General features: G+C 37.6%; 1 protein-coding gene across 2 annotated transcripts; it reads left to right on the plus strand.

The window, feature by feature from the left end:
* The first annotated feature begins 1 nt into the window (after window position 1).
* Window positions 2–27,251, plus strand: DCUN1D2 (defective in cullin neddylation 1 domain containing 2). Of its 2 annotated transcripts, none has more exons than XM_030469410.1 (7): window positions 2–86; window positions 2,660–2,876; window positions 6,302–6,470; window positions 9,116–9,246; window positions 22,403–22,485; window positions 24,897–24,993; window positions 25,763–27,251. In XM_030469410.1, the coding sequence occupies exons 1-7, from the start codon at window positions 84–86 to the stop codon at window positions 25,840–25,842; spliced, it is 780 nt and encodes a 259-aa protein (XP_030325270.1). In that variant the 5' UTR covers window positions 2–83; the 3' UTR covers window positions 25,843–27,251. The 2 variants fall into 2 exon arrangements, with proteins under 2 accessions (XP_030325270.1, XP_030325271.1); XM_030469411.1 differs by lacking the exon at window positions 2–86 and adding an exon at window positions 456–607.
* The last annotated feature ends 715 nt before the right edge of the window (window positions 27,252–27,966 follow it).

Here is a 27,966-nt window from a genome sequence, read left to right on the forward strand (position 1 = left end):
TAGGCGGTGATAGGCGGGACCGGTGCGCGCCTGCGCGGGGGGCGGTGTCGGGCGGTGAAGTTGGTCAAAGCGCCGGTGATAAAATGGTAGGTTGTGGGAGCGGGGGGGAGGGGGAACCTCAAGCAGCCCCCAGTCATCCGGGCCAGCCAGACGCGTGTCGCCCCTCCCCACTTTTGCGGTTTTCCTCCGCTCCTTTCCCTCAGCGTCGTGTCCCGCTCCCCTAACCGAGGGGTACGGTGCAAGGCGGGAGGAGGGGGTGGGCTGTGCGGGCCGGGGATGAGGGAAGGCGAGCGGTGGCTGGAAGGGGAGAGCAGACGGTGCGGAGTCGGCCTCCCGCCTCTGCCGGGAGCGGGGAAGGTCACCGGGGGCGGAGGGGGAGGGGAGGGGGGCGGGCGGGGCGGGCGGCGCCGCGGGTATTTCGAGCGGCGGCAGCCGTCGGGGCGCGTACCTTTCCCTTTTTTGGGCTTCGGGCTGGCGGGGCAGGTTGCTGGAGCCCTGTGTCCTCTGCTCCAGCTTGCTGGGGCCGAGTGGGTCCTTCCCGCCGGCTCTAACCCAACTCTCCCTCCTTTCACTCTTTCCTGGGACGTCGGCAGGTGCAGCGGGAAAGGTGCGGTACAAAATGCCTTCCCGGGGTGACGGGGGGCGGGGGAGGGAAGAGGGGGCTGGGGCCGGGCTGGGATAGCAGCAGGGTGGTGGTAGTGGGGAGAGTTCTCCCGGGAAGGGTTTGCAAGGTGCCTCCAACCCCAAGCTCCGCGTGTTTTCCTTGGGCTTTGCCATAGGGCGTAATTCTCGTTTCGAGAGTTGTTGGGGTTTTGTTCGGTTTGTTGTTTTTTTTTCTAAAACGTGGCTTAATCTTGTCTTGATGAGAAGCGCAGCTGCTGGTTTGGGTTCCGCTAGTGAGAAGCCGTGTTGGAAACCCGGCTTCCAGACCTTCTGCCCTGGAGCGAATGTGTAGGTTCCTTTGCTCAGGGCATTAACACACAGGAGTAGAAGCCAGGCTCCATGGCAGGGCAGTAGGCTGGCTAGTCAGATGTGTTCCTTTATCTCGAATGTCTTCAAATAACTCGGTGTTTCATTTTGAACCTAGACAATCTCCCTAAATGCCTGGCGTAAGTAGAGTTGTAAGACGACGCGGGTTTTACTTTGCAATTGTTGTCAGAGACCTCTCTTTTAACGTGATCGTCACCGAGGTGTTTGCTGAAGAGAAGCTTACATAACTAAGGAAGATCTCGATGCAGACTCTCATAGTTAGACCCTAATGGAAATTAGGGGTGAAGTGACACAGAGCTTGCAGTCAAAGGATCAGGGAGCATTTTCTTACCAAAATACACTGTAGTTATTTTTGAAGCTCTTTTCTCAGTTTACATATTTCTTCTTGTATAAAACGAAACTTTGAGTTTCTTCTTACATAAAATAGAAAAATCCTGTAGGGAATACCGAAGTCCTTGTTTACGTGACGTGTTTCTTGTCTCGGGACCATCTGTAGTGAAGATGTCACCATCCATATGTGTACAAGAGATAACAAGTAAACTGAAAGATGGTCCAATGTTTACTGCTTACTGCTCGCTCAATCAGGACTCAGTTTCCCTCCCTCCCAGATATTTAAGAGACCAGAATTTTTTCTATTATGCCTGATAATTTGAGCAGTACTGAGGGACCGAGACAATTCTCATCTGAATTGTTGGCCCAGAACATGTGTTAAGTATGGTTTAACAAAAGTGCAAAGTATCAGAATATAGTAAAGAACAGAAATGGACCTAAGCTGTCTCCTTCTTCCCACTTTATAATGTTGAACTATGCTGGTAGAAAATTTGCTCCTATAAAATCCCAGTTTCCACCTCTTGTTTTTTTCCAGCTTAGAGATGTCGTATAGAGATGGTTGCTGCAATTAGCTGCCATTAAGGGATACATATTACTGGTTCCTGTATAACAGCATAATAGACAGTTCTTTTTGTTTAATGTATTAGTTGTACAAACATCTTTTTCAGAGTTAAAGCTTTAGATCATATTTACAGCAACTTTACAGTCTCATTGAAACATTTGGCAAGTCTGCTTTATCTATTTTCTCTTTGGCTCCTGTCTTCTCTTTGTGATTGTTTCTAACAAAAATGCAAGAAATGCATCTGATTTTTTTTCACCTGATCACTTAAAGTGATTAAACTTGCACTGTTCATTGTTGCTAAGACAGCATTAGGAAAACTGTTGACTAGTTTTCCTCAGCGTATAAAGGATTTATGCAGAATCTGAGAATCTCTAAGTTGTGCCTTTGTATTTTCTTGTTTGTATAACCACTGGGCATATTTTCAGAGGATAACCATATTGTTATATGATGAATCTTGTGTTTGCTGCTGTTACAGAACAGAAAAAGTTTGGCATGTGTCAGCAATAAAGCAGGAAGTACAAGTGTATTGCTGGCAGAATATGTGCTGCTAAAAATGTATATATATATATATATATATGCTGTCATTTCAATTTTCAGAAGAAAATGCTGTCTTTTTAACTGCAGAAGAACAAGGCTTTGTCTTCCTGTAATTCTGAAGTGAAAGTTGTCATCAACAAGGAAACTAAAACCTTTTAAAGATAGGCATTAGTAGTAGAATGCTGAAACAAACTGCTGGATTAGCTTCATTGGCTTTCCTGCTTCTTTTGCATCCCAAAGCATAAGCTTAAATCGTCTCAGAAGGACAAGGTCCGCCAGTTTATGGCATTTACCCAGGCTGGTGAAAGGACTGCTATATACTGCTTGATGCAGAATGAATGGAAACTAGAAGTGGCAACAGACAACTACTTCCAGAATCCAGACTTGTACTACAAAGAATCCATGAAGAATTCAGTAGACAAGAAGAAATTAGAACAACTGTATAATAGATACAAAGGTAAGGCTTGGGGGGTTTTTTTATTGTTTTGTTTTGGTTTTTGTTGTGTTTGTTTGTTTTTTGTTTTCTAGTTCTTTTGTTTGGGGTGGTATTTCTACTATTCCCTCAGATGTTCTTAAGGACTTTTATTGCTAGCTTTTCTTTTTTTGTTTATTGTAGTGGGATAAGCCTGAAAAAGGTTTTAAGTGCTCTTAATGCTATACAACTTAATGCTATATTCCTGTTCAGTTTAAAATAAATTCACAGTAGACAAATAAACCTATCATAGAATTGTTGGAAGGAACCTTAAAAGATCATCTAGTTCCAACCCCCGTGCCATGGTTATGGACACCTCCCACTGGACCAGGTTGCTCAAAGCCCCATCCAGCCTGGCCTGGAATACTTCCAAGCAGGGGGAAACCTCTTCCAGTCTCACCACCCTCATGGTAAAGAACTTGATAATGTCTAACCCAAATCTGCCATCATGAGAAAGTAGTATCAACTACATATGGTAGAAAGGAGAGTAAATCTTATTATGCAACTTATTTGATTTATTGCCAGCGGCAGCTATTAAATATATGCACAGTGCATCTTTGTGTGGTAAAATAACAGGCATGATTCTTACACTAATATTTGGGGAAGTTAACTTTGTTCTAAGCTACTAGTATTCCTATACATTAAAATAAAAACCATTTCAGGTAACATTGCAGCCAGGAGTCGGACAAAGCAGTCAAATAAGAAGACTTAAAAACTAGTCATGGAAACTCCATCCTTAATTTATTTTTCATGCTGGCATGCTACAGAAAAAAAGTGATGTGTCTGTTCAGAGAAGCTTGGAGGGAAAATGACAGAAGTGTTTGGAAGGCAGAGTTGCTCCTTTTCCATTTATTTGAAGCCATTGTTAAAAAGAGCAGGAAAAATAAAAAGAGAAGATAATTATTTAGATATGAGAATGTTCATGAGCCAGGTGACAGTGCTTCCTGAAATGGGTCCATCTGACATGAATGTGAGCATTGTTCATTGCACATTAGAGCAGAGTGGGCTGGAGCCAGGCCAGGAGAACCCTGCCGAAATCCATACATCTCTTGCTTTAAAAGATGAACTTTCAGAAGTTACTCAGCTATGGTTTTTGTGTAATTTTCTAATTGCAGTATAATTTCTAATGCAGTATATGGCATACTTTGTATACACTTTATCTTTTTTTATATTGTTTCCACCTTTTTCTGTTGCTTTTACGTATGAGCTTTATTTTAAGAGTAGACATTCTTCAGTATTTCATTTTGTGATAATGAATGGCATAAGGACAAAGAATCAGCAACACTATAGCATTTCCTTTGTGGAAAAAAACAAACTAAACCTAAGTAGAAAGCAACTTTTTTGTTTCATATTTATATATTTGTATATCACATACATATATATCAAAGTCTTTTGCTTGCTCCTTCCATGTTGGTCTTAAAGACTACTGGGGAAAAAGATATACATTTATAAATGCTACTAAGAATACCTCTAATGAAAAAAACCTCACAAATGTTATTTATTCATAATTTTCCATCAGTGGCAGACTGTACCACTTGGCTTTTGTGCAAGGAAATATGGCCAGTTTTACATTTGCAATTTGGTTGGCAGCACAACTTTGCCCTTCTAGGACTTAAGTGTTAAAGTTGCAAACTTGAACAAAACCTTCAAGATCCAGGAGAAAACAACAAAAGGTTTGGTTAAGCACCTTTCCTTTTTTCATATGTAGTCTAAACCTGAGTCACTGGCCTGACAGCAACAAGGAATTCCTTTGTATTATGGGGCCTTGTAGAATACTACGTTCATTGTGCTGTATTTGAAATCTGAGATGAGACTTCTTTCATTTTCTGTGCTTTGTGTTAGTTTTCTTATCTGTTTATCCAGCAACTCTATCAAAACAATCATTTCATTTTGCATCCTAGTTACTTGGATGGTGTGAAATATGATAAGGGTGAAGCAGCCCTTGCTAAAAATCATCAGCATTTTCCCACTGGTTTCAACACTGGGGTACTCTTTGCCTTCAGTTCTTCCATTAATCCAAATCCTAAATACACAAGAATTGCATTTTACGTGTCTTAGAACTAAATCTGATATATAGCAGAACAGAAATGTCTACTTGATATTCCTGCTCTAAGATCTCTGAATTGTAACCTGAGTGTACTTCTTTGCTTAATCCACAGAAATCTTTATTTGCTAAATTGAGTTCCTCTCTGCATTTTAGAATTTCTTCTGCTCTATCAGCTGGAAAAGTGGAAGAGATCTTAGCTTGACACACACATTACCACTTCCCCACACCCAAAAAAGAAGTTAGTTTTCTTTAGGCCTGATTATTGAACTTTTTTTTTTTTTTTTTTTTTTTTTTTTTTTTTTTTTTTAATCAATTGATTGCAGAAGGACTTAAAAATTGCATGATTGGAAAATCTTACCAGTTCAGAGATTGATCTTGAATTTACTTGAGGGATGCTTTTCTATGTAGCCTAATTTAAAACACTGAAATGCCATTTTATCAAAAGCTGGGAAAGAGTTTTGTAGCTATAAATTGTCCAGCTTGGAAAACTACGGGTGTTTTGTTGTTGTTGGGTTGTTTTTTTTTTTCCCTCCCACTTATGCAAACTTACATGCAGAAGGTTTTGTTTGGTGTTTGAGTTATGTTTGTGTTTTGGGGTTTGCTTGGTTTGGGTTTTTTGGGGGACTTTTTTTGGGGGGAGGGGGTGTTAGGAATTTAGTTACCTTACATAATTGTTACAATGATATTTACCCTGATGTAGGTAGTTACAAAGTGTGGTTCTGAAGGCCAAAACCATAGTAAAAGTACTGTTGAAACATAGTATTTCTGAAGTTGTGTTATTTACCTTAAAAGCCTTTTCTGCTAAGGTCTTGTTTGAGCAACGTTTGGGGGAATTCCCGGACTTTAATTAAAAACCAAAAATATGTGAATCAGTTGTGGTCTTTTAACAGTTATAGTGGATTATAACATATCCCTATCAGGAAAAAAATACCTCTGTGCTTATTTTGTAGGTGTTTATTTGTTATGGATGTTTTTTTATTACTATTATTTTAAAGTTTAATACATGCCAGTCAATAAACATATTGTATGTTTTGGTGTGTTTATCAGCCTTACTGGTTTTAGATGTAGTCAAGCACCTCCTCAGTTGATTCATAGATATTTCATAGAGAGGTAAGACAAAAATTTCATTGGCATTAGCTGATGAATTTAGGAAAAAGTTGCAAACCAATTTCTAGAAAAGTTTGCAGAATACTTTATCTATTTACAGACACTCTTGAAAGTACTTCTAACATTAACTAGAATTCAGGTGAAGACATTAGTGAGGCTTGTGGGGAAAAAAAAATAAAAGTCGTGTTACTCAGCATATTAAAGCAGTTGTAAATTTTTTAAATAATTACAGTTCTCCTCTCTATATTTTGAACAGACCCTCAAGATGAAAATAAAATTGGCATTGATGGGATTCAGCAGTTCTGTGATGATTTAAGCCTGGACCCAGCCAGTATCAGTGTTCTGGTTGTAGCATGGAAGTTCAGGGCAGCTACTCAGTGCGAATTCAGTAAAAAAGAATTTGTTGATGGCATGACAGACCTGGGGTAAGTATCCATTTCTGGGTAGTTCTGCATAGTTCAAGATGTAAGGCCTGAGCTGGGTTGATGTTTTAAACACTTTTTAATTTCATGAAGTGGGAAGCTTCAAAAAGCTGGTAAGGCTGGTGTCAAGCTTAATGTGCTAAATGCCTTTAGTGTCCTGTTGACCTTAAATTTGTGCTTTACTGCAGAGCTTGAACAATGACCACAGTAAGGGTGAAGCAAAATAACTCCTACCTCTACATCAAGGAAGACAGATATGCTGATCTTTTAATGTAATTCATACAAATATACACGTGGTTGTGTTAAGGTTTTGAGCTGGACTGTGTGCTCTTAAGAGCTGGAAATCACTGGAGATGTATGAAGGAAAAAGAAATTCAGTCTGCATTGAGGCAGAAAAGAAATAGGGAAGCAGAAAAGAACCTTCAATTCTTTACATTATCACTACCAATCTTTTTGCCTATTTTACTGACCATAGTTTTGTCTTATTGCCTTGTGTACTAGATAAGTCATTTTTTCAAGTATATAAGCAATTGAATTAAAAATTAGGGTATTAATAGTAGAGAAGGTGGCTTAACCTGGCTGTGATATATTTGATTTTGTTTTTTCCTCCCTGGCTTATATAGCTGTTTTGCATAGTAGACTTTGGGGTTAGACCACGTGGCTTCTGTTTAACAATGAAGTCAAGCATTTGCCACTTTAAAATAGTATCTTGTGCAAACATTTGGTTGGAAAATATGCAGTATTTTTAATATAGAGAGGTGGCAACATGTTTTTGGGTTTTTTTAACAGGTGCATTAGATAGATGGAGAGTAACAGCTTATAACTTGTATGTATTTTTTTGTAGCTAAATAATTTCATTTGACCTCAGAATGGCACTTTATAGATACCTTTCTACAATAGACCAACTTCTTGCAAATGTGATGTTTGTATCTGAGTAGAGGTCCTAGAAGTCTCTTACTGACTTCTTTCTAAGCTTTCTTTACTAGGTAAGGGTATTCAGAAACTGTGATGAAATAACTTTATCATCTTAGGTGCACTGTTTTATTTTGTTCCTTTGGGTAGTTTTGAGTAGAGACTCTAATAATTATTATTTTCTAGCCATGGACAGCAATCAAGTGCTTATGCTCTTATATTAAAGGCTTCCAGCATTATTTGATTAAAAAGCTTTAAATTACCAAAAAAAAAGGAGGGTTTTTTCCCAAGCCACTTGGGGCTTCTGGCTTGGTTTTTTTTTCATAATTTTATTGTCACAGTGCTTTGATGTCCTCATAACTGTCTCTGATACAGTTCTTGCCAAGATAATCTCATTGTACCTGCTTGGCACTGGTATAGAGTGTGTTGAGAATCTGGAATTATTTTGTTTCTGGAGTTGAAGTGTTTGTGGTATCTGGTGATGATTTGAATGAAAAGAAAATCCCTGAGGCTTAGTTCATACAGCACCTTTAGGATATGTACAGAAAGGCATGGTATGTGTCCCTATTTTTAACTAGGTCAAATCTCCATGAAACTGAAGTTCTCAGTTGAAGACTGTTGGCAGAATTCTTTCTTTTCTCCTCCAGGGACTCTTGGAGGCCAGAAAGGTGATTATTTTCAACTGTACAATTCAAGACAGTTAAAACTGCATCTGCATTTTGTGGATTTTTGCTGTAGTTATCCATCTTTGATACAATTACTCTTGAATCTTTAGAATAAATACAAACAGCTACTTAGAACTTCCAAATGCAAGGTGTTAGTTGTGATTGCTGCTTTGAAACCTGTTTCCTTTGCTTTGAGTTTCTTGGTACAACTACAAAAATTGGCAATATCCTATAAACTTTGAATATTCATTTGATTCCTCAGCATGAGGGAAACATTTTTTTTTTTAAATTTCTTTTAGAATATCTTGTCAGCAAATGCTCAAAATGTTCCATTCTTGTGTTGAGAGATGTGTTTCTGTTAAAACCTTAGTAACTTGATTATATCTTAGTTTACCTGTGCCAGGCTGTTAAATGCTTTGTCAGCCTTCAAGCTATTGTCAAAGGCTTTCTTTTTCCCTAGGTTTCATCCACAAATGTTCTATGGTGGAGAGAAGGTGACTGCACATAGTAGTTCATTTTGTTAAAAAGTTTTCTATCTCTAAGGTTAGCTGCTAATGTAGTATGCAGCTCTTCATTGAGGTAAAGCAGGGAACAAGAGATACCTATGTTAAGCAAAAACCCACACCCTTGTGTTACAAGAGATATAAAAGGGGAAAAGATAGTAGGTTTCAGTGAGGTTTATAGGTTTCAGTGAGGTTTATAGGTTTCAGTGAGGTTTATAGGTTTCAGTGAGGTTTATAGGTTTCAGTGAGGTTTATAGGTTTATATGTTCTTTAACAAAATAGCATCTGTTGTTTGAGTTCAAACTCGTGTAGAGACTGAGACAAGACCCACTGAATCCTGTTTGGGGTAGGTACTTAATGCATGCCTAGATGTAATGTTCCATTTAAAATGATTTAGTGAAGACCTGCAACTGTTTCTATTTTTAAGAATGCTATCCAAAAGATACTCTGGTTTAATCCTTACTACTGTTTTATTTTGCTCTGAAACTGAACCTTAAAATACAGAGAGGAGAAAAAAAAAAGTAAAAAGATATCTTAAATATTTACAAATATAACCTTTTTTGAACAGGTGTGACACCACAGAAAAACTAAAAGCTCTATTGCCAAGACTGGAACAGGAGCTAAAGGATCCAACTAAGTTCAAAGATTTTTATCAGTTTACTTTTAACTTTGCTAAAAACCCTGGACAAAAAGGTCTAGGTAAGTAAAAAAAGAAATACACAAAAAAAAAAACCAACCTAGAAAATATCTACAGACAATGAAGTCAATTCTAAATACTTCCAATAATACAATTTCTGACTTATTGTATTGTAAATTCATTATTGATCTCTTTAACTGACTTTCCCACTTTCCCATTCTCTTTCAATTAATCTCTTCTTTAATGTCCCCTTGGTACAGATAACTTCCTGGGGTTTTCTGCTACTATTGACATTCTCTTTCCTCTTGTCAAAGGGGAGGATTCCTGCAGTTTGCAGAGACCTGTCAGGCATTTTTTTTAAAGGACTGAGCTGGTGAGCTCCTTGTTTTCCTTTTTTTTAAGAGCAACTGAAACAAGATGTCCATATTGGCTTAAGACAGAGAAAACTCTGGGCAAAAGTTATTGCTCTAAAAATTTTTAGTTTTAGCTCACATTTTTTATGTGAAGTTTAGAATAGCATTAAGGACTTGGTTGAAAGCTAATGAATGGAAACAGGCATACAGTTTACAAAGTATTATTATTATTCTTTATATGATTTAATACTTTTAAATTTGTCCCAGTCCATGCCTTCTATTGCTGAAGCAAAACAGATACAGTATTTAAATCCAATGTTCTATTCAAATCAAAAGTGTCCATAGTTTGTGAATAGGGGAAAAAAATAGTAAGATGAAATCTGAGAACCTTTCAAATTTATGTCCACTTTCCAAAGACACTTTGTAGGAGGGAATTAAACCTGTGGTTTTTTGTATAGAATAGCAACATACTTTCATAGTTTTGTTTTTCTTTTTAGTGTAGCTGCTTTAACTCTGTCTACAGTACTTGGCAAGCATGTTAATAGATATATTTTCTCAAACTGTTGGCCAAATAGCAAGATGGAGGAGCAGAGTAATGATTTAGACCTCAACCAGAGACATTCTGCACATTCTTTGGGAATTACTTTGAACACTACATTTTGTCTTTCCCATTGTTTTTTTAATTACTATTTTTTAAACTATGGGCAACTTTTGCCCAGTTGTTTTTTTTTTTTAATCAGCAATTTCATTTTTCATTACTTTTTCATGGGTCACATGCCACCTTTACAGACACAAAATTGAAATAGACTTGTACTGCTTTTGTGAGGATGGATGGAATTCAGATGCCCTCGTAGTTCTTAATTTTCTTGCCTCTTTTCATTAAAAAGCCTTGTACTTTCAGACTGTGGAAAAGGTAAGTCAGTTGCAGCTGAGGCTGGATTTTATGGGATATGTAAAGAAGTCTTACAAATGCCTTCTGTTTTAATTGGATCAGTTCTAATATGAAACTCGTGTACTTGCGAAATAAGTCTTGGAAGCTTTTCACCTGAGCCTGTACAAAGAGAGGAGGAGGGAAAGTAGCCCAACCCAAATTATGGAACTGAATGTACTGTTTATTTGACATGAGGGAGGAAAAAGGGAACTTGCATGTTTTCCAGTACTTCTGTGCATTTGGTGTGGAGGCCATTTCATCTCGTAAGACTGTCTTCCCTGGAGGAGGAGCAGGCACTGACCTCTTCTCTCTGGCAACCAGTGGTAGGACCTGAGGGAATGGTAGGAAGATATGCTGGGGGAAGTTTAGGTTAGATATTAGGAAAAAGCTTTTCATCCAGAGGGTGACTGAGCAGTGGAACAGCTTCCCCAGGGAAGCAGTTATGGCACCAGCCCAGCCTGAGTTCAAGAAATGTTTGGATGATTCTCTTGGGCACATGGTGTGATTCTTGAGGTGCCCTACAGGAGTTGGACTCGATCCTGATGGGTCCCTTTCAACTTGGCATAGTCTACGATGCTATGAATGGTAACACCTGAGTGCCTTCTTGCACTAAGAGTTGAAGTATTAGCAGGTGGAATTATGAAGTGCAAAAATTGTTAAGCTTAAACTCTGGAAAGAGTTGATTGGAACTGTTGCTGATTTCAGTTGTCAGGAGTTGTAATGATTCTGGTAATACAGTTTCTTAATTTCAAGTAATGTTTAGTTCTTGCATGGCAGTATTGTGACATTTTTGATCAGACCTTTTCTGGTTTTGCTAAGATTATAGTAAATATAAGCAGGTGCCAGTGCTCTTATTTCAGTGGAGATACACGCTATCTCCTTCTTGTGTGAACTTGAATCACTGTAGGTCAGAGTAGAAAGAGTGCTGAGCAAGCATATGGACTAACATGACATTTTTGAGTGTTTGAGTGGTAGCTTATTCAAATAAAAATTGACACAGTATAGGTTTGGAGTTTGGGTCTTAATAGGGAAAGCAGTTGTATTCAGTGGAGCAGGGAGATGGAGGAAAAAAGTTCACAGGTTGATGTCTATAATGTACTAAGAGTTATGCTCATTCCCTTTCATCAAAACAGTTTAGCAAGGATAAAAATCAGTTTGTTACCTTACAGGAGTGTGTGTATAAGCTGAGAATCCTGGTTGTTTCAGCTACATTTTGGTATAGGCCTAGGTGCTTTTTTTATTTTACATTGTCTTCTCTGTATACACTGCATTTTCTCCTAGAAAGAGAAACTATCCATCTTCCCTCACTCTCTCCACAACTGATGCAGAGGTGTTTGGTGTTTGTGTCCCAGTGACAATGTGCCCTGTGGTCAAGGAGATGTGGGAATTTATGTTGTCCGTGTACAAATTGTGTTTCTCTTACAAAGTTTGGAGCCTTGGCTCCAGATGCTTCTATGAATTCAGGCCAGATAATTAAACAGAATGTATGGTTCAATTTGTTATCAAGTAAGCTGGTGTAGCTGTCTAGCTCTGTCTAGGTCATCTTAAGGTGCTGACTTCCTCTTCTTCCCAACATGCATATAAGAGGACATGGAGTGCTACCCAAGTATAAAATGCTGCCAAGCTGCTGCTGTAGGTGCCTGCCTTACAACATTTCTGGTGCCAAGATCCCATGGTTGTGCTTGCCTCCTTGTTGCCATCTGTTCAGACCTGAATTCTGACTTGAGGACTGGGAGGTCAGTAAGTTAAGATCAAGTAGGGACAAAAGCGAATGGTTTTAATTAGTGAAGTGAAAATAATCAATATAATTCTTTCCTAACTTTTAGTTACAAAATACTAAGCTCTGAACTTATATCACCAAGTCTGGTAGTTGTTGCACTCATTGTTAAGGGGAGTGAGATTTAGGCTAAAAAGTACAGCTTTATTCTCAGGTATGCACGTGACTAATTTGACATAGTGCCAGTTACAGCTGGGAAATTTGTATTCTTAGCAGATTGTTAGTAAAAACTTTTATAAAAGAAGACTTAATTAAAATGTTCCTTCTGTTGGATCCTTCAGGATAAGTGCTAAAGCATCTTCTTTTATAAACATAACTCTCAAGAGTAGAGATCACCAGGAAAATATCTGTGATAGACAAAGAAGACTCAATTATTTTTCTGTGTTTATTATCTTAACATACTAAAACGGAGAAATTATTGAAATACTTAAATGTCCACATAGTGATGCTTTGGATATGAGTCATGTTCATTGCTCTTATCAGTATTTTAATATGTTTCAGATTAAGATGTTTTTTACATCTCTTTCTGCTATTTTAAGAAGTGATAAGCAGCAGTTATTACTGTGGGTTTTTTGCCCTATCTCCCCCGAAGAACATCAGAAAATGCAATGATTCATAGGTCCCTTTTTAACATGCCAGCTAGTCTTTAAAGATAGAGAAACACTTACACAGTGTGTTCCCTGTGCCAGACAGAATCAGTGTCTACCAAAATCATCACTTCTGGATGTTTTTCTAACCCAGTGTTCAGTGGTATGCTGCTGCTAGGTACTAACTGGCCCAGTTTTGATAGTTATCAACAAGATTTGAGATCTGGCAGTTGTCCTTTTCCTAGCTGAAAAAGTTTGAGAGCCACTGCCTTCACATCTTGAATTTCTGATGGCAGGTCTCGTACGTCTATATCTGTATCTGCTTGAACCTAGTGTTAGATTATTTTATTTTTTTTCCTAGCATATAACTTAGATTTTTGTTACTGAGTTCTTCAGTTTAATACCTGCCTTTCCGAAGTATGCAGAATACATATTTCCTTAGAGCTAGTAACAACTCATTTAAATATTGACAACTATGTCTAAGTCTTCCCTTAGTCTCTAGACTGAGTGAAACAGACTACCTTGACAAATCTTACCTTTAACTCTGATACTGGAATTGTCTTCCAGCTCCCTTTTCCTTTGCAGTCCTATTGATCTAAAATTCTCGTCTTGTAGTACCCAAACAAACTTGGTATCTTCATGTTTTGCTCTGTGGTTTATATTCCATTTGTAAAGTGTATGTTTATAGCACTGATACTGCCTGCATTTTGTAATCTGTTCTGTCACTTGGTTTCTGCAAAACTGTAATGCAACCAGTTAGTTCTAATCTTGTTTTCTTGACTTCTGCAGTCAATTATTCCCACTAGCTGTATGACTTTGCACTTTAATGAAATCCTATTTACTTCCAAGTGGGTTTTGAATTCGCCCAGATTTTGATTTCTAATGCTGTCCTCTACCATGCCACACTTTTTTTTTTTCCCCAGGCTTTATAAGACTTGCAGTTTTAATAAAAGTTTTCTTTGTGGTGTCATCTGAGTTCTTTAAGTATGGGACAGTGTTAGTACAGGCCTGACTGCCATGGATGAGTTACTTCCAGTGTGGCAGAGAAAGACTAAGGTTTCAAAGATGGTAGGTAGCAGTTCAAACTTGCATACTAAGATTAATTTCATCATGTCTAGCTTCACACTGGGCACCAGTGTGTTCACACGGAACTTCTAGAAGTTGTTTTGGAAATTTCTGTTGGTTTTCATTCAACCTTTTTGCTTGGAGTGTCCTGAAAAAAAACACCTCTGCAAATCCTGGCCTCTTCTCTCTTGGGAGGTATCAGCAGGACACGGTTTCTCTTATTGCACCAGCTGCCATTTGTAAGAGGGGGAGGTGCAAGGCATAAAAGCCCCTCTTAGAAGTTTTTTTGATTATATTAGTATTATTTTTAATTATAGTGGTACTTGACAAAGTCATCTTCACAATGCAGTAAATTTTGCTTCAGAAAACCAGTCCAGGGGTGTGTGTGCGTTTTTGTGGTTTATTTCTTTTTAGAATAGCCAATCTTCCATTGCTTTTTAATTTCTTCTTATTCCACATTTACTCTCAAAACGAATGCAAGAAATTCTGCCTTTATGTAATTAGATGGAAAAAAGCCTCTCCAATAAATTCAGTTACATCTATTCCATCATTCCCCAAAATAGGCACAGAGTTCAGTACACCGATACTCATTCCTAGAAATAGGACTGCCTTTTTTATAAGAGTCTCTTTTCCACATTTTGTGTGGTGCTGCTATGGCATTTTTATTTCTCTTTATATCTGCAGGACTGCTGTCTCTGTAGTCTCATCCAACTTCAAATGTTTCCATTTACTTTGATTAGCTTCATATTGTCTAGTAGCATGCTTCAGTGTGGGCCCATGCTCTTTGAAGAATTAAAAGTAGTACCAGTCCCTCCAGGTGATGGCTCATTTAAGCAGTGAGATGCAGGAAGCAAAAGCACATTGCTAAAGATGTGCTGTGATTGCCTTCAAGCAGAAAATGATGTTCTAATTAATGTTACTCAGGACTCAGTTCTAACGCAGCAGTGCCAGCAGTGGCTGTGGATTGAACTGGGTAGGCATAACATTTAGATACGTTAAACTACATCTGAGTGGTTTTTTAATGTATTTTGAGGTGGAGTCAAAGGTGCAGTTTATTTATAGTCTAGTTTGCCCAGAGACTCTTAGAATAATGGACAGCTGTGATTCTGTCTGTTTAATCTGTTCTCTCATGTTCTTGCTTTTATGTTTAGTATGAAAGAAAAAAAAAGTTTCGCATAGTGCAGATTTGGAGATGTTTCTCTCACCTTCTACTCCCAAGTCTTTGCTTTTTCCACCACAGTCTGAGTCGAATTTTGCATCCTAGCTCTTGGTTGGTAAGTGTACTAAAGAATGGGATTATAGATCTTTTGTCCTGTTGCATACAGAGTAGTTCAGATTTCTAAAGACACTGTTCAAGCTCAAAATCAGGCCTTAGCTTCATTTTTTTTTTTTTCCTTAACTTGATACTTACTGTTTTTCTTCATGGGTGTCTCTCTGAGCTCCAACAAGACATATTCAACTGTTTCATGCTCAGGAGTTTACTACAACATGGAGGAACTCAATGCATTCTTTCATGGTCTTGGACTGCCAACATGGAAACAAAACCACAGATTTGGTCCTTCATCATTCCTTTGTAGTCTCTTCGCCTGCTTGCTGGCTCAAAAGGTTGTGCTTCCTTTTCTCTGCCAGTTTCCTGGGATGAAGCAAGAGATGATACATGAGGAGGGCATTCAGACTTGAATCAAATATTACCTCAAGACCAGAAGAATGACTATCTTTGCATCCAGTATGTGGACTTCCAGGAGGTTGCATCTTCTATGAGCAGATGAGTATAATGTGCTCTTTTTAATTGAAGCAACATCAACTTTGTCTTTCATCACAGCAGTATTTCAAGAATCTTTAAAGAAACACTTAGACATTAGGGGAGAATATCTTTTTTTTTTCCTTATTTTTTAATTTTTTCCTTTCCCCCACCCCAACTTCAATAGAATTGTGGAATGAATCATGGAACATCGAATGGTTTAGACTGGGAGGGACCTTAGAGATCATCTGGTTCAAACACCTCTGCCATGAGCAGGGACACCTCCCACTAGTCCATGGGAGGGACTAGTCCCACTAGTCCCACTAGGTTGCTCAATGCTCCATCCAACCTGGCCTTGAACAGTTCCATGGAGAGGACAGCCCCAACTTTGGGCAACCTGTGCCAGTGCCAGTGTTCCAGCACCCTCACAGGAATGAATTTCTTCCTAATATCTAGTCTAAATCTGCCCTCTTTCAATTTCAGAATTAGATTGATGCATTTATAGGCTGTTTGTTGGAGTGAGTGGATGGAAGAAGTGGAGGGAGTTCCAATGAATTGGAACATTTCATGTTTACTTTGGAAGAGGTTTGTGAATGCTGTATTTTAGGTATTTCAATGGCTTTGATCTGCAAGTATGTTTCTTGCTTTGTTTTTGTTCATGTTTTTCGTTCTGAAAATGCCAGCAGCTTAAGGGAAGTTTAATCTAGAACAGGGCTCTCTGATCAAAAAAGGCTGATTGCAGCTGCAAAGGTGTGACATGACTGCTAGTTCTAGTAATGCCTTATTTATTCTTTTACTCATGTTTGGCTCCTATTTGGGAAATGTACATCCAGTCAACTTTAAGTCAGCTGTTGTAGTTTATCTGAATTGTACATGGAGAGATTTGCAGATTGGGGGGTTTTGAAACTAGCAACAATCAGGTTTATTAGGTTGCTCTCAAATTGACATTCAGAGAGCCATCCATCTTCTAAGCCCACCTCACATTCAGAAGCATTTTTGTCTGCTTTTGTGCTGTTTATGCTCAAGATGATAAAAACTAAAGGTTCTGCATAGCATCAACCTGCTTCAGCATGGGAGAAGCTGAGATAGAGCTAATAAGCACAGTCAGACTGTGCCTCATCCCTGCAGAACCCTTCTGAAATCCAGATGCTCTGTTTCACCACTCTCCCCTGTCCACCTCAGGGACTTCTCTGTTACACTGTGCACTGTATGTCATAACAGATCACTGGGCAGGGATGTATGGATCCAGTTCAGCTGGTTCCTGAGTTTAGCTACTTCCAGTATTTGTATTGTACCCCTTACCTGTTTTCCCTTCTCTCTCCCTTCTGTGGGGTAGCCCTTAACTGCAGGTAAGGGCTATTTTGCTTGAAACTTTTGGCAGTTTGGTGAATGTTTTTTTGGTTTGAATCCTACTGGCAGTTTCTTGTTATTTTGCTATGTGAATTTTGTGGAAGAAGAAAATGTTCTGATTAGGAAAGAAATTAATTCTTGTGTCCATGTTCTTAGTAGTTTGGAGACCAAAGAAAACTCTTAGTTATTCAGAGATGATAAAAAAAGGAATCAAGTCACTCTGAATCTTGCAAGTATTTATTTGATGTTTGGTCAGGTAGTGTGACAGTCCAGTTGTTGAGGTAGGTTGACACCAGTTTTCACTGTTCCCACATCTGTACTAGTTTCAGTACAGTGTCCAGGAATTTTATTGGAAAAAAAAAAAAGATTTTGTGCAAGGTAGCTTTTGTTTTAGCTTTACAGAGGTATGATGTTTGCCTGTGATCACAGTGTGGAAACCAGAGGAAAGAGATCAAAGAATATCAGCTGAATTATATGTGAGGGCAAATTATGACTTTAAAGAAAACATCTGAAGTTCAGTCTCTTACAGAAGCTACATTTTTTTTTTTTACAAGGCGATTGAATGATAAAATAGATTTGTGTCTTTAATCTGTCCAGCTTAATTCTTTTGTGCAATATTGTTAACAAGAAAGTTTGGCTTCTCTTTTGTCCTTTGAGCTGTAGGGTGAGTTTTAGTGAAAGTATTGGGGAGAGAAAGCCTCAAAAGGGACTCTTGGCTCTGAAATTGATTTCCAAAACCTTGTTTTGTATTTTAATCCTTATTAACTGGACTAATAAAAGGAACTTTATTCCTCCTACAAGCTTTGTTAGATTTTTACTAATTTGTTAGTTTGTGTCTATAGATGGATGGGGTAAAGTTGATGCATCCTGTTATTCTGAAAAATAAAAAATTAAAAAAAAAGAATGAGGCCCATGTGGTTGGAGAGAGTATTCTGAATAAATCTCATTGGTGAGCTCCAACACTTATATTAAGCTGCCCAAAGTGTCTCATAGAGATGACATGTAATGTAGCAAAGCTTTACAATACTGATAAAAAGGTTAAACATCAATAAATGAATAAAAAAGCAATACTGGGACAATCAGTTAATCTCAAAAGATGAAATTAAAATAAATTATCTGTTTCCAAGCTCTAAAACATGATATTTTTACCATCATAATGTACAGAACCTAGTAAATATTCTAAGTAGGAACTATGAGGGCAACAGTGGTTAGGAAAGAAACTAATTCTTGTTTCAGTGGCTAATATTAAAGTATTCATATAAATAATTTAAAGATTTTAAAATGTCATTAGGAGTCCAATGTGTAATGCTTGCAGCCTTTTTTTGCTTTTAAGCTATAAGAGTAATTTAGGTGAATTGGTTTTAATATTCTGACAGCTTCAAAGATGACTGCATGAGCAGCTCTGTTGATAGGGCATTTTGAGAGCTGGAAGACAATTTGGCAGAGGATGATGAGCAAGTGCTGCAATCCCAGAGTGCTGTTTTGGCACAGCAGGTCTAAATGAACTTCATTTCATGTCCTCATAAATCCTACTCTCCAGCGAGTTCCTTCCTGTCTGTGGATTTATTTTCTGTTTTCTCACTCCCTTGATTATTTGTTTGCAGTGACTTCATTGCCTTTATCCCAAATCATACCAAGGGGGTGAGAAACGTAATTTTCCTTTTAATTCATGCAAGAATTTTTTTTCTTTTTTTCTTTGTGGGTAAGAAAAGCATTTGATCAAATCTTGAGACCAGACACAGGATGACTAACTGATAATGTATATCTCCTCCTGCCTTAATTGTGCTAATTTGTTATCAGTTCAGGCTTTCTGTTTAGTCAGGGTAAAAGAGGATGAGAGTTTTTAAAAACAATTTTAGAAATAGGCTTTAAAGTTTTGGGATAGCTCACACTGCATGCAAAGTGCTTTGCTTCTCATCAGGATTTTTTCAGTTGTTGATTGTTTAATTCAGAAATGTAAAGAACTCTCTTTAAAACATAGTAAAACATGTTTACCATAATGATATTCAGTAAAATAATGTTTAAAGTTATTAAAATATCATTTTATTAAGCTTTTGCTCCTTTTTGAATTTTACTTGGATATCGTATCTCACAGAGTCATTCCAGGTGGAAAAGACCGTGATCAAGTTGAACCATTGACCTAACTCTACCAACCATTAACCCTGCTCTGCCAAGTCCAGTGCTTAAACCCCAAGCACCACATCTGTGTCTTTTAAACACCTTCAAGGATGGTGGTTCAGCCACTTTCCTGGGCACCCCATTCCAGTGTGTGGTTACCCCTTCAGTGAAGAACTTTCTCCTAATATCTAATCTAAATCATAGAATCAGCTGGGTTGGAAGGGACCTCAGAGATCATCAAGTCCAACCCTTGATCCACTACCGTTGCGGTTCCCAGACCATGGCACTGAGTGCCACATCCAGTCTCTTTTTAAATATCTCCAGGGATGGAGAATCCACTACTTCCCTGGGCAGCCCATTCCAATGCCTGATCACCCTCTCCGTAAAGAAATTCTTTCTAATATCCAACCTAAACCTCCCCTGGCACAACTTGAGGCCATGCCCTCTTGTCTTGTTGAAAGTCATCTGGAAAAAGAGACCAAACCCCCCCCCATCTACACCCTCCTTTCAGGGAGTTGTAGAGATGGTAGGAATCTCACCTGGTGCAACTTGAGTCTGTTTCCTCTTGTTCTATTGCTTGTTACTTAAGAGAACAGACTAGCTCTTCCCTTATCCAGGAAGCTGAAAATCTAAATATTGAAGCTTTGTTTCAGCATGAAAAATCTTTGGACTATAAAGCCATTGTACTGAAGGGGCTGCATGACATGCAGTGCTCACTCTGTGTTGACAATAGAAATATTTTGATGTGAAGGGAAAGTGCAAGCTGCTGTTTAATGTACTGTATATGGTGTGGTATTTTGGGGATGTTCTTTAAACAGCTGCTTAGCGGTTTTGTTTTGGACATGAACGTTTGCAATGATGTCTCTTCTTAAGTGGTCTATTCTTAGGCACTTGTTTCCACATATTCATGAATCTCTTTTGCATCCTGTATATAAATATTGCATTATTCTCTATAATATGGGGTGCATGATTTTTTGGTACAAATACAGCATGTTTGTGTAATTATAGTTTGATTTTGTTTTGTTTGTAATAATGCCTTCATATCTATAGATAAAGTGTATTCTGAAGATTGCCTAAGAATTCCATGCCCTCCAAACCATCTTCCTGTAGGGATGTATAACTCTGATGGCACAAGGCCGCCTTTGTTTTCTTTTTCTTTATTTTTTTATTTTGTGCTGCACAAATTGTAGCACATACACAACCTCCACAGCATTACTGGAACTGTAACTATGTGTAACTAGGTCTTCCCTTTAAAGCAGAGAATCTCTCCCGTTTGTCCTCCAAAGCTAAGTTTTTCAACCTAGAAAGGGAATTGTCTTCAAACAAAAAGTGTGGACATCCCCTGAGAATGCAGCATACCTGAGGGCCCAGTTTTATCAAATACTTCAATGGGTGCCACTGCCAAAAGTGATAGTTCCATCAAATCCTTTTGTTTAAATGTCTCTTGTGTTAGTTCATGAGTGTGATCGCAGTGAACCAGAGGAGGAAGATTTACTTTTTAATTTTTTTTTCTTGGATCTGATTTTGAACCAAGGTCAGAGCATCTCAAAGCATGGAGTGGTTATAGCCACTACAGAGATATAGCCTATATCCTCAGCAAGAGATGCTTTTACTGTATACTATAATTCCTATACTTTTGTGCAGAAGGACTGATTTGCACACATATGTAATGTAACCCTCAGGTATCAACTTAAATAAGATAGTATTTTCATGCATTGTGTTAAATACAGTTTTGCAGTAATCAAGTTCACCTGAATTTACTACTAAATTTGACACATACCCAAGGAATCCAAGGAAGTTCTTCTTTCCTTTTTAACATTTTTGTGGCACCATTAACCATCTTTATTTCCTTGCCTGTACCATCTTCCATTTTCTAAGGAATATTTCATCAGAAGTATAAAAAACTCTTCCACTATTAAAGTGCTTTTTCTTTGAAGTGCATCTTGCTTAATGCTGTCACATGATAGGTTTGCAAGATTGGCTTGAAAAGGTTGAGTCTTCATAATGAAGCAGAGTAAATGGGATCAGACCCAGTCACTTCACGGTGCAGTTTAGAAACCCTTAAGATTATTCAAGTTTTTCCCTTCACATTTCTTTTGCTTTTCATTTGAGATAACACATGTGAATAATTAATCTGCATATATAAACAGCAAGTAAATACTATTAATTCTCTTCTACTTATTTTCTTTGAAAAGTGAGCCCGGTGGCAAAGACAGGAAGGATTATAAAAAGTTAATTAAGGCACAAAGCAAGTTCTGTGCTGAAATGAACACTGGCAGCCCTGTCCCTTTTATAGCTCAGTATAGGCATGCTGCAGTTGTCTATACCTTAAAATTGCATTTTGTCTGGGCCCCAGCCCCCTGATACAGACTCCAGGGAACTGCCTCTGTTAAAATCTGGGTATGTCTTTCAGACTTTTGTCACAGTATCGTTTGGTTTGTAATGTGAAATGTACTATTTCAAGTACCATGTTCCTTTCTTGTAGTTGGAAAGCAAGCTTCCATCTTGGCTGCTGTGGCAATACTGTCTATTAATCTTTCATATTTTGTTTGTACTTGCTTTACAATGAAAGCACAAACTGAAATCCTGTTGTGGTTTAAGAGAGGCTGCACTTGATTTTGTGGCTGCACAGCAGTGGGCAAACATTTATTGCTGCTGCCTGTGGGACCAAGCATAGAAGCCATTAGGTTTTGTGAGCTGCTGAGGATGAAAACAGGCCTTCAAGAAAGCATCCTTTCTACTGTTACACTGCATCCAATATTGTGCCTACTTTTCTTCTTGAATGTGTGGCTGTGCTGAACCCTCTTCTGGGCATGCATGAGCTGAGCTCTACTCTCAGGTCATGGTGCACAAGGGCTGCTTTCTTGGATTTAGCTTTTCAGTAATGGTTCTAGGTGTTTGTTAGATTCCAGAAGTGTTTTTATCAATGTTTGCTGTGTTTGTGCCTGATATCTTTTTCCTTACTTTTTCTTTAATTAGTAGATAGAGTTGATAACTATTTTGTTCTGTTTCTGTGGATCAAGTTAGCTTTTATCTGGCTCTTCCAGATGGTGACAAAAATATTTTAGTCTTCATGACTGTGATGCTCAGTAAGCAGATTAAACCATTACTGCTCCTCTTCTGCTTTTTGGGTTCAGTGATAGTAGTAAGCAGTTCCTAATAATTTTGTAGTGACTTTAGAAGAATGGTGCTCATTTGTATCATAATATACTGAATGTAGCATTAATTGTTTGACCATAAGAGTTGTACTGCATATAATGTGCTTTAATATTTACATGTTGCTTTGTCTCTTACAGATCTAGAAATGGCAATTGCATATTGGAATTTAGTCTTGTCAGGAAGGTTTAAATTTCTTGATCTTTGGAATAAGTTTTTGCTGGTAAGTATGGATCATATTCCTTCCTGAGTATTTGACTTGTCTGACTTGTAGGTTGTGTGCTTACAGTTAAGAAAAAGACAGGGTGTCTGAATGCTTCCTTCAAACCTTTTTCTTTTTGAAAACTGACATAAAATAATCTTAAATCAAGACAAAATCTTCTCTATTTAATTTTCTAATTCAGAAGAATGCAAAAAGATGTAGCAAAGCAATAGAGCATTCTGCTTGCTTGAACTTATATCCTCCTACTTTACAAATCCTTCTGCATGAAATGAAGGCACAATTGTAGACTGAACCTATCTTGCCTTTATTCTCAAGACACTTATGATTTGTATCAACTATGTATTTTATCATGCCCTGCCTTCTGTGGTATTAATGAGTAAACTCAATCTTTTCAAAATGTCAGTTCTGTTATGACTGACTTAATCTGAGACACTTTTCTTTTTTAAGCTGAAGTTCTTGTCTGAGTAATTATTTTGACTCAGTTTTTAGATAATAGCTGTGAATTGATCTTGACAATTTTCTGCTACCAGTACAATTCTGTGGGCAGTGGAGTAAAGATGCATAAATTAAGCTTTAGAAATTGCAAAATACTCTTATTTAAGACCTGATTCATTCATCCATGTTTCTACATTTGCATTTCTCTGTATTCGCAATAAAAATACTTTGTATGATATTACATAAACTAAGAAGTCTTTCAGTATTTTGTCCCGTAATCACCAGTGCTTAATAGAAGTCATAGTACCTTTTTTCAATAGTTTCCAGAGCTTTTTCTAAATTTGACAGTATATTAACTTTCTTCACTGAACATTGTACCAATTTCATGAAGCAAACTTGTGAAAACATTTTGCATTATAACTGCCTTCACATACTTAACACATCCAAATTCAGTTCTAGAAAAGTAATTGGAGAAAAGTCTTAACTTTTTTTTTCCCTACTTGGCTATGTGATTAAGTTTGCTACAACATACAGTTCTGCAGAGCTCTACTTCAGTCACTAAACAAGGTGATCTAGTATAAAATGTCTTGCATTGTTAGAAATACTTAACCTGCATATTTATTTCAGAAGAAATAGATTAAAAAAAATACAACCTAAAAAAGAAACCAGTTAGGACTCATAAGATGGGTGGAGGATTGTTTGTGTTTTCTTGGCTTTAAGAAACCTTTTCCTGAAGGTGTGTTTGCTTGTCATATTTATTGCAGTCAGGATATGACCTTTGGCTTGAGTGAAAGGTGGTGCTGAGGGACATGGTTTAGTGATGGACATGGCACTGCTAGGTTAACAGTTGGACTTGATGTTCTTGAAGGTCTTTTCTGACCTAAGAGATTCCATGACGTATGTTTTCTGTTGTGTTGGACATCAACCTCATATTGATCAGGTTCCACATTTTTTAAATGGAGTTTGTTCTTTTGGATACTCTAGAGTATTACTCCTTTAAAAAACAAACAAGCAAAAATCTACAAATAAGCAGAAGGACAAAACCACAAACACGAACCCAACCCTTCACTGAGCAAGCCTGCAAGCCTTGTCATGCAGTTGCAACTCGGTACTGCACACTAGAACTCCATATTGAAATTTAATTTCCCTTTAATCATCTGCTCTCTGCAGTTCATTTAGCAGCATCAACAGAGGAAGGGAGGTGTGAATGGTCTGGCTTGGTCCTACAGCTCAGAACTGCTTACTAGTTGTGTTTCCCCACACACTCACTCTTCTTGGGAGTGATAACTTAAAATGCTGAGGGAACTTTGGGACTGAAATCTTTTGTTATGCTGGGTGGTAGCTGGTATCTGTGAATTGGGTGATGCCAAAAAATGTACTTGAAGTCAAGCAAGGAGGTGGTAGTGGAGAACAGGACAGAGTGGGCAAAAGGAGACTGGGCAGAAGTGGAGTAAATGCAGGCAGTGGGTTGTGGTGAAGGAGAGAACAGCTGGAGAGAGGCTGAGATGGGTGGATCCAGAAGGCAGTCTGGGAGTCACTAAGAAGTCTGTAGGTGCAACTAGTAACCAACAAGTTGAAAGAGAAGCTAAATGTAAAAAAAAAAAAGGATAAGAAAAAAAGGGCTCAAGCTGAAATGGCAGAATACTAACCCATGGCTGCACAGTTTCATAACCTGGAATGGATGCCATTAAGTAGAAGAATAAAGCACATCTTGTTGGGTTGGTTTTTTCCCCATAACAAGTTAGGAATCCATACTCTAAAAGCAGAACAGAAGAAATAAAACAACTATCAAATGCTTTATACATTTTTTTGCCTTCTTCTGTTTCAATTTGTTTTGTAGCTTTCCTTAGAAACTCTGAACTTTTTTTTTTAATAAAGAGAGAGAAGAAGAAATATAGTAAATTGTCTATGTCAATAAAAATACTGCTGTGGAATTTGGAAATAGTTTGATCAACACCATTTTTCCTCTTTTATAGGAACATCATAAAAGATCAATTCCAAAAGATACTTGGAATCTTTTGTTAGACTTTGGAAATATGATTGCAGATGATATGTCCAACTATGATGAAGAAGGTAAGCAACATCAGGTGCTTTCAAAAACCAGCACAGCAGAATTAAAATATTGCTGTAAATGAACAACAGAACTTTCTGCTACCTTCTGTCTTAATTTTCTTGCCCTTAGAGTTGTAGCTGAAAATATGGTGTCATAATTGCTGCCAAAGCAGTAATGATAAGAAGGTTAATTAGTTGGCTGTAATGTGTAAATAGAAGTAAAGATACTGTCACACTCTGATATAACACACACTATTTGAACCTGCTATGCTACAAGAGTATCAATGAAACAGTTTGGTGGGGGGTTTTGTGCAGGTTTTCTTGGGCAAAAATGCTGCTAATTGCAAGGAAGTTGTTTTACTTGCAAGTATCTGTTGGATTTTTTTTTTTTCTGTTAACCTAAAAGCAGCTTACATCCTATTAGTTACCCTGCAAATCCTTTTTTAGAATGACTCTGTACATAAGTCTTTCCTAAGTTATGAATAGCTCTAACAGGAATGCCAGGGGTTTGCTGTCAACTAATGTTCATAAACTCTGTAGTGTCGATTATGCTTTAAATATGTTTTCTTTGTACTAAGAATTATTGCTGCAATACAATATTCAATTTACTAGTTTAATTTTTAAAATATTAATTTATTAGTTAGATTGTTTTTTCAAGTGTTTATGATGTTGTGGATGCTAAAGCCAGACTAGGCCAGAAAAGTCCAAGATCTTTTGTATTTAGAGACTACACCAATCTATTGCTGACAACAAAACGTTAATTTCCCAATTTCTTGATTTTTTTTTTTAGGAGCATGGCCTGTTCTTATAGATGATTTTGTGGAATATGCACGACCAGTAGTCACAGGAGGAAAACATAAAACTTCCTAACCCCAGACTTGTCAATATGGACTAAAAGTGCACTCTGAACTGCGTTAGGCAATGAAGATTTGTTGACTGATAACTGCACATTGTTGCTGGATTCAGCAGTCTTGATGAGATTCTGCAGGCAAAGCTGAAATTCTTCCTTTCTGCCTAAAGAAAAGGGTGGCTGACTTGTGGACACTTGAAGAACAAACTCAGAAGATAGTACAGACTGTTTGTAGGCTATCGGCTTCAATTATTGTGCCAGTTGTATCATATAGGATGTAGATTTTGCATGATTTTATACTTTGGAGAAGTTTAACTAGAGGCCATTTTATTAAAGTTTTGACAGCACAGCATGCCATTCAGTTCATGATCCAAAGTGAACACCAGCAGTTACATAAATAAAACTGTATTATATTGTACTTATATAAAAAGCAGTATTTGTGGTATATAAATTAAATCCCCAAATAAAACTTATGCAGTATGTTGCATTTTTATAAAAGTTAGTTCTGTGGATCTGTCCTAATATTGAATTGTAACCAAAAAAAAGGAAACAAACCACTTTGCTTTTTTTTTTTACTTGTTGCCAAAATTTTAAATTTATGTTTTAAAGTCTTAGATGTATGGATTGATTACATCCAGCCTTTTCTTCCAGTGAGATCAACTTCCTCATTATTCTTCTTGAAGTGCTTGGACGTGTAACAGTGCTGAGGAAAGGCTGCTGCTCTGTGCTACGTTGCAACTCCAGCTTTTTTATTAACCACTTTAAAGCAGACATTAAACAGCCAAAGATGATTTTATAATTAGTGTTTGATTATCATAATTCAGTTAGTCTTTGATTATTTATTTCAAATAACGAATGGGTGGAATATAAGTTTTAGTTTTATTTGTAGCCTGAAACGAATCATAAATCCCATCTAAATGCAACATTGTTATAAACGAATTCCTGTCATTTCTCATAGAAAATAAATGTGAATAAGCCCAAAAGCTTCACTAGTTGGCATCTGCTTTGAAGAAATAGTTAAGGGTAACAATAAGTGATGATAAACATTCATGCCTCTGGGTGTATTGTGCATTCAATTTCATTTATTTAAGTGGAAAAAAAAGAAAATTAATGCAGTATCGTTGATCTTCCAGGCTAGTGAAATTGGTCTAGCTTCTACCAAATATATATTTTTTTTTCCACCTTTTCACCAGTCCTCAATTATGAATTGTACAGAGGTCAGCGGCCTCTTTGTCAACAGTGTCTCTGATGCCAGAAACTATTCAACACATCTTCTCAAAGGACTCTTTTAAAATGCTACCTCACCAAAATGGGTTTGTCACACCCACTGTAAAAGTTTGTTAAAACAAAGAGTTACTAAAGAATATGCACATTGAATACGGTCAATGTATTTTCTATAATCAGAGCTGAATAGATGCAAGAATATTGGGAAAAAATAGTGCATTAAGTTACATAACTTGTATCTGCTTGGATCACCTCAGATCACTTTGGCACTGCATGATGGCATCGTGTATTATTTCATAGCTGTGAAGGTATGCAAGCTTAGAATGTCCTCTTAAACTCTAATATTTAGAGTTTCATATAAGCAGTCAGCTTTCATTTACGTCTCTGCAGCCTACAAGAACAAATGTTCACTCTGCCTACAGAAAGATTACCTTTGTTTTGCTGCTTGAAAGAATTTCACTTGTGCATCATGTTTTACAAAGCAGGAGTAGGACAAATGTGAACAAAGGAGCAAGTTTCCTGTTAATAAGAATATAGCAGGCAGGTTGCAAGCGCTCCATGAGTGATTTATTAGTAGGGGTTTTTTGTTTGTTTATGGGTTTGTTTCGGTTTTGAGTTTGAGGGTTTTTGTTGTTTGTTTGTTTGGTTTGGGGTTTTTTTTTGTTGTTGTTGTTTTTTTAATCCTAAACAGCATTTGTGAACGGTGTCCCTTGCAGGGCAGCCACTAGATGTCAGTGCCCCAGCCTTCAGGGGCCTCTCTTCTGTATGGTGTTCCGGGCTAATATTAAGCCAAAGTGTTACCTTCTGACTGCATCTTTTTAGAAGAGCCTCTGTGTACATAAATCCAGGTATTCTACAGAAATTAACAGAGATTTAAAAGGAGCTGTTGTGCCCTTTTTAAGGCATTTGATGGATCTACT

The sequence above is a fragment of the Calypte anna genome, chromosome 1 (genome assembly GCF_003957555.1).
Source record: "Calypte anna isolate BGI_N300 chromosome 1, bCalAnn1_v1.p, whole genome shotgun sequence".
NCBI classification, from domain to species: domain Eukaryota; kingdom Metazoa; phylum Chordata; class Aves; order Apodiformes; family Trochilidae; genus Calypte; species Calypte anna.

Excerpts from the sequence above, each read along its gene's own strand:
- DCUN1D2 (XM_030469410.1), top strand. Across the intron at positions 9,247-22,402 it reads CCCTGGACAAAAAGGTCTAG|ATCTAGAAATGGCAATTGCA; the intron begins GTAAGTAAAAAA and ends TGTCTCTTACAG. Across the intron at positions 24,994-25,762 it reads GTCCAACTATGATGAAGAAG|GAGCATGGCCTGTTCTTATA; the intron begins GTAAGCAACATC and ends TTTTTTTTTTAG.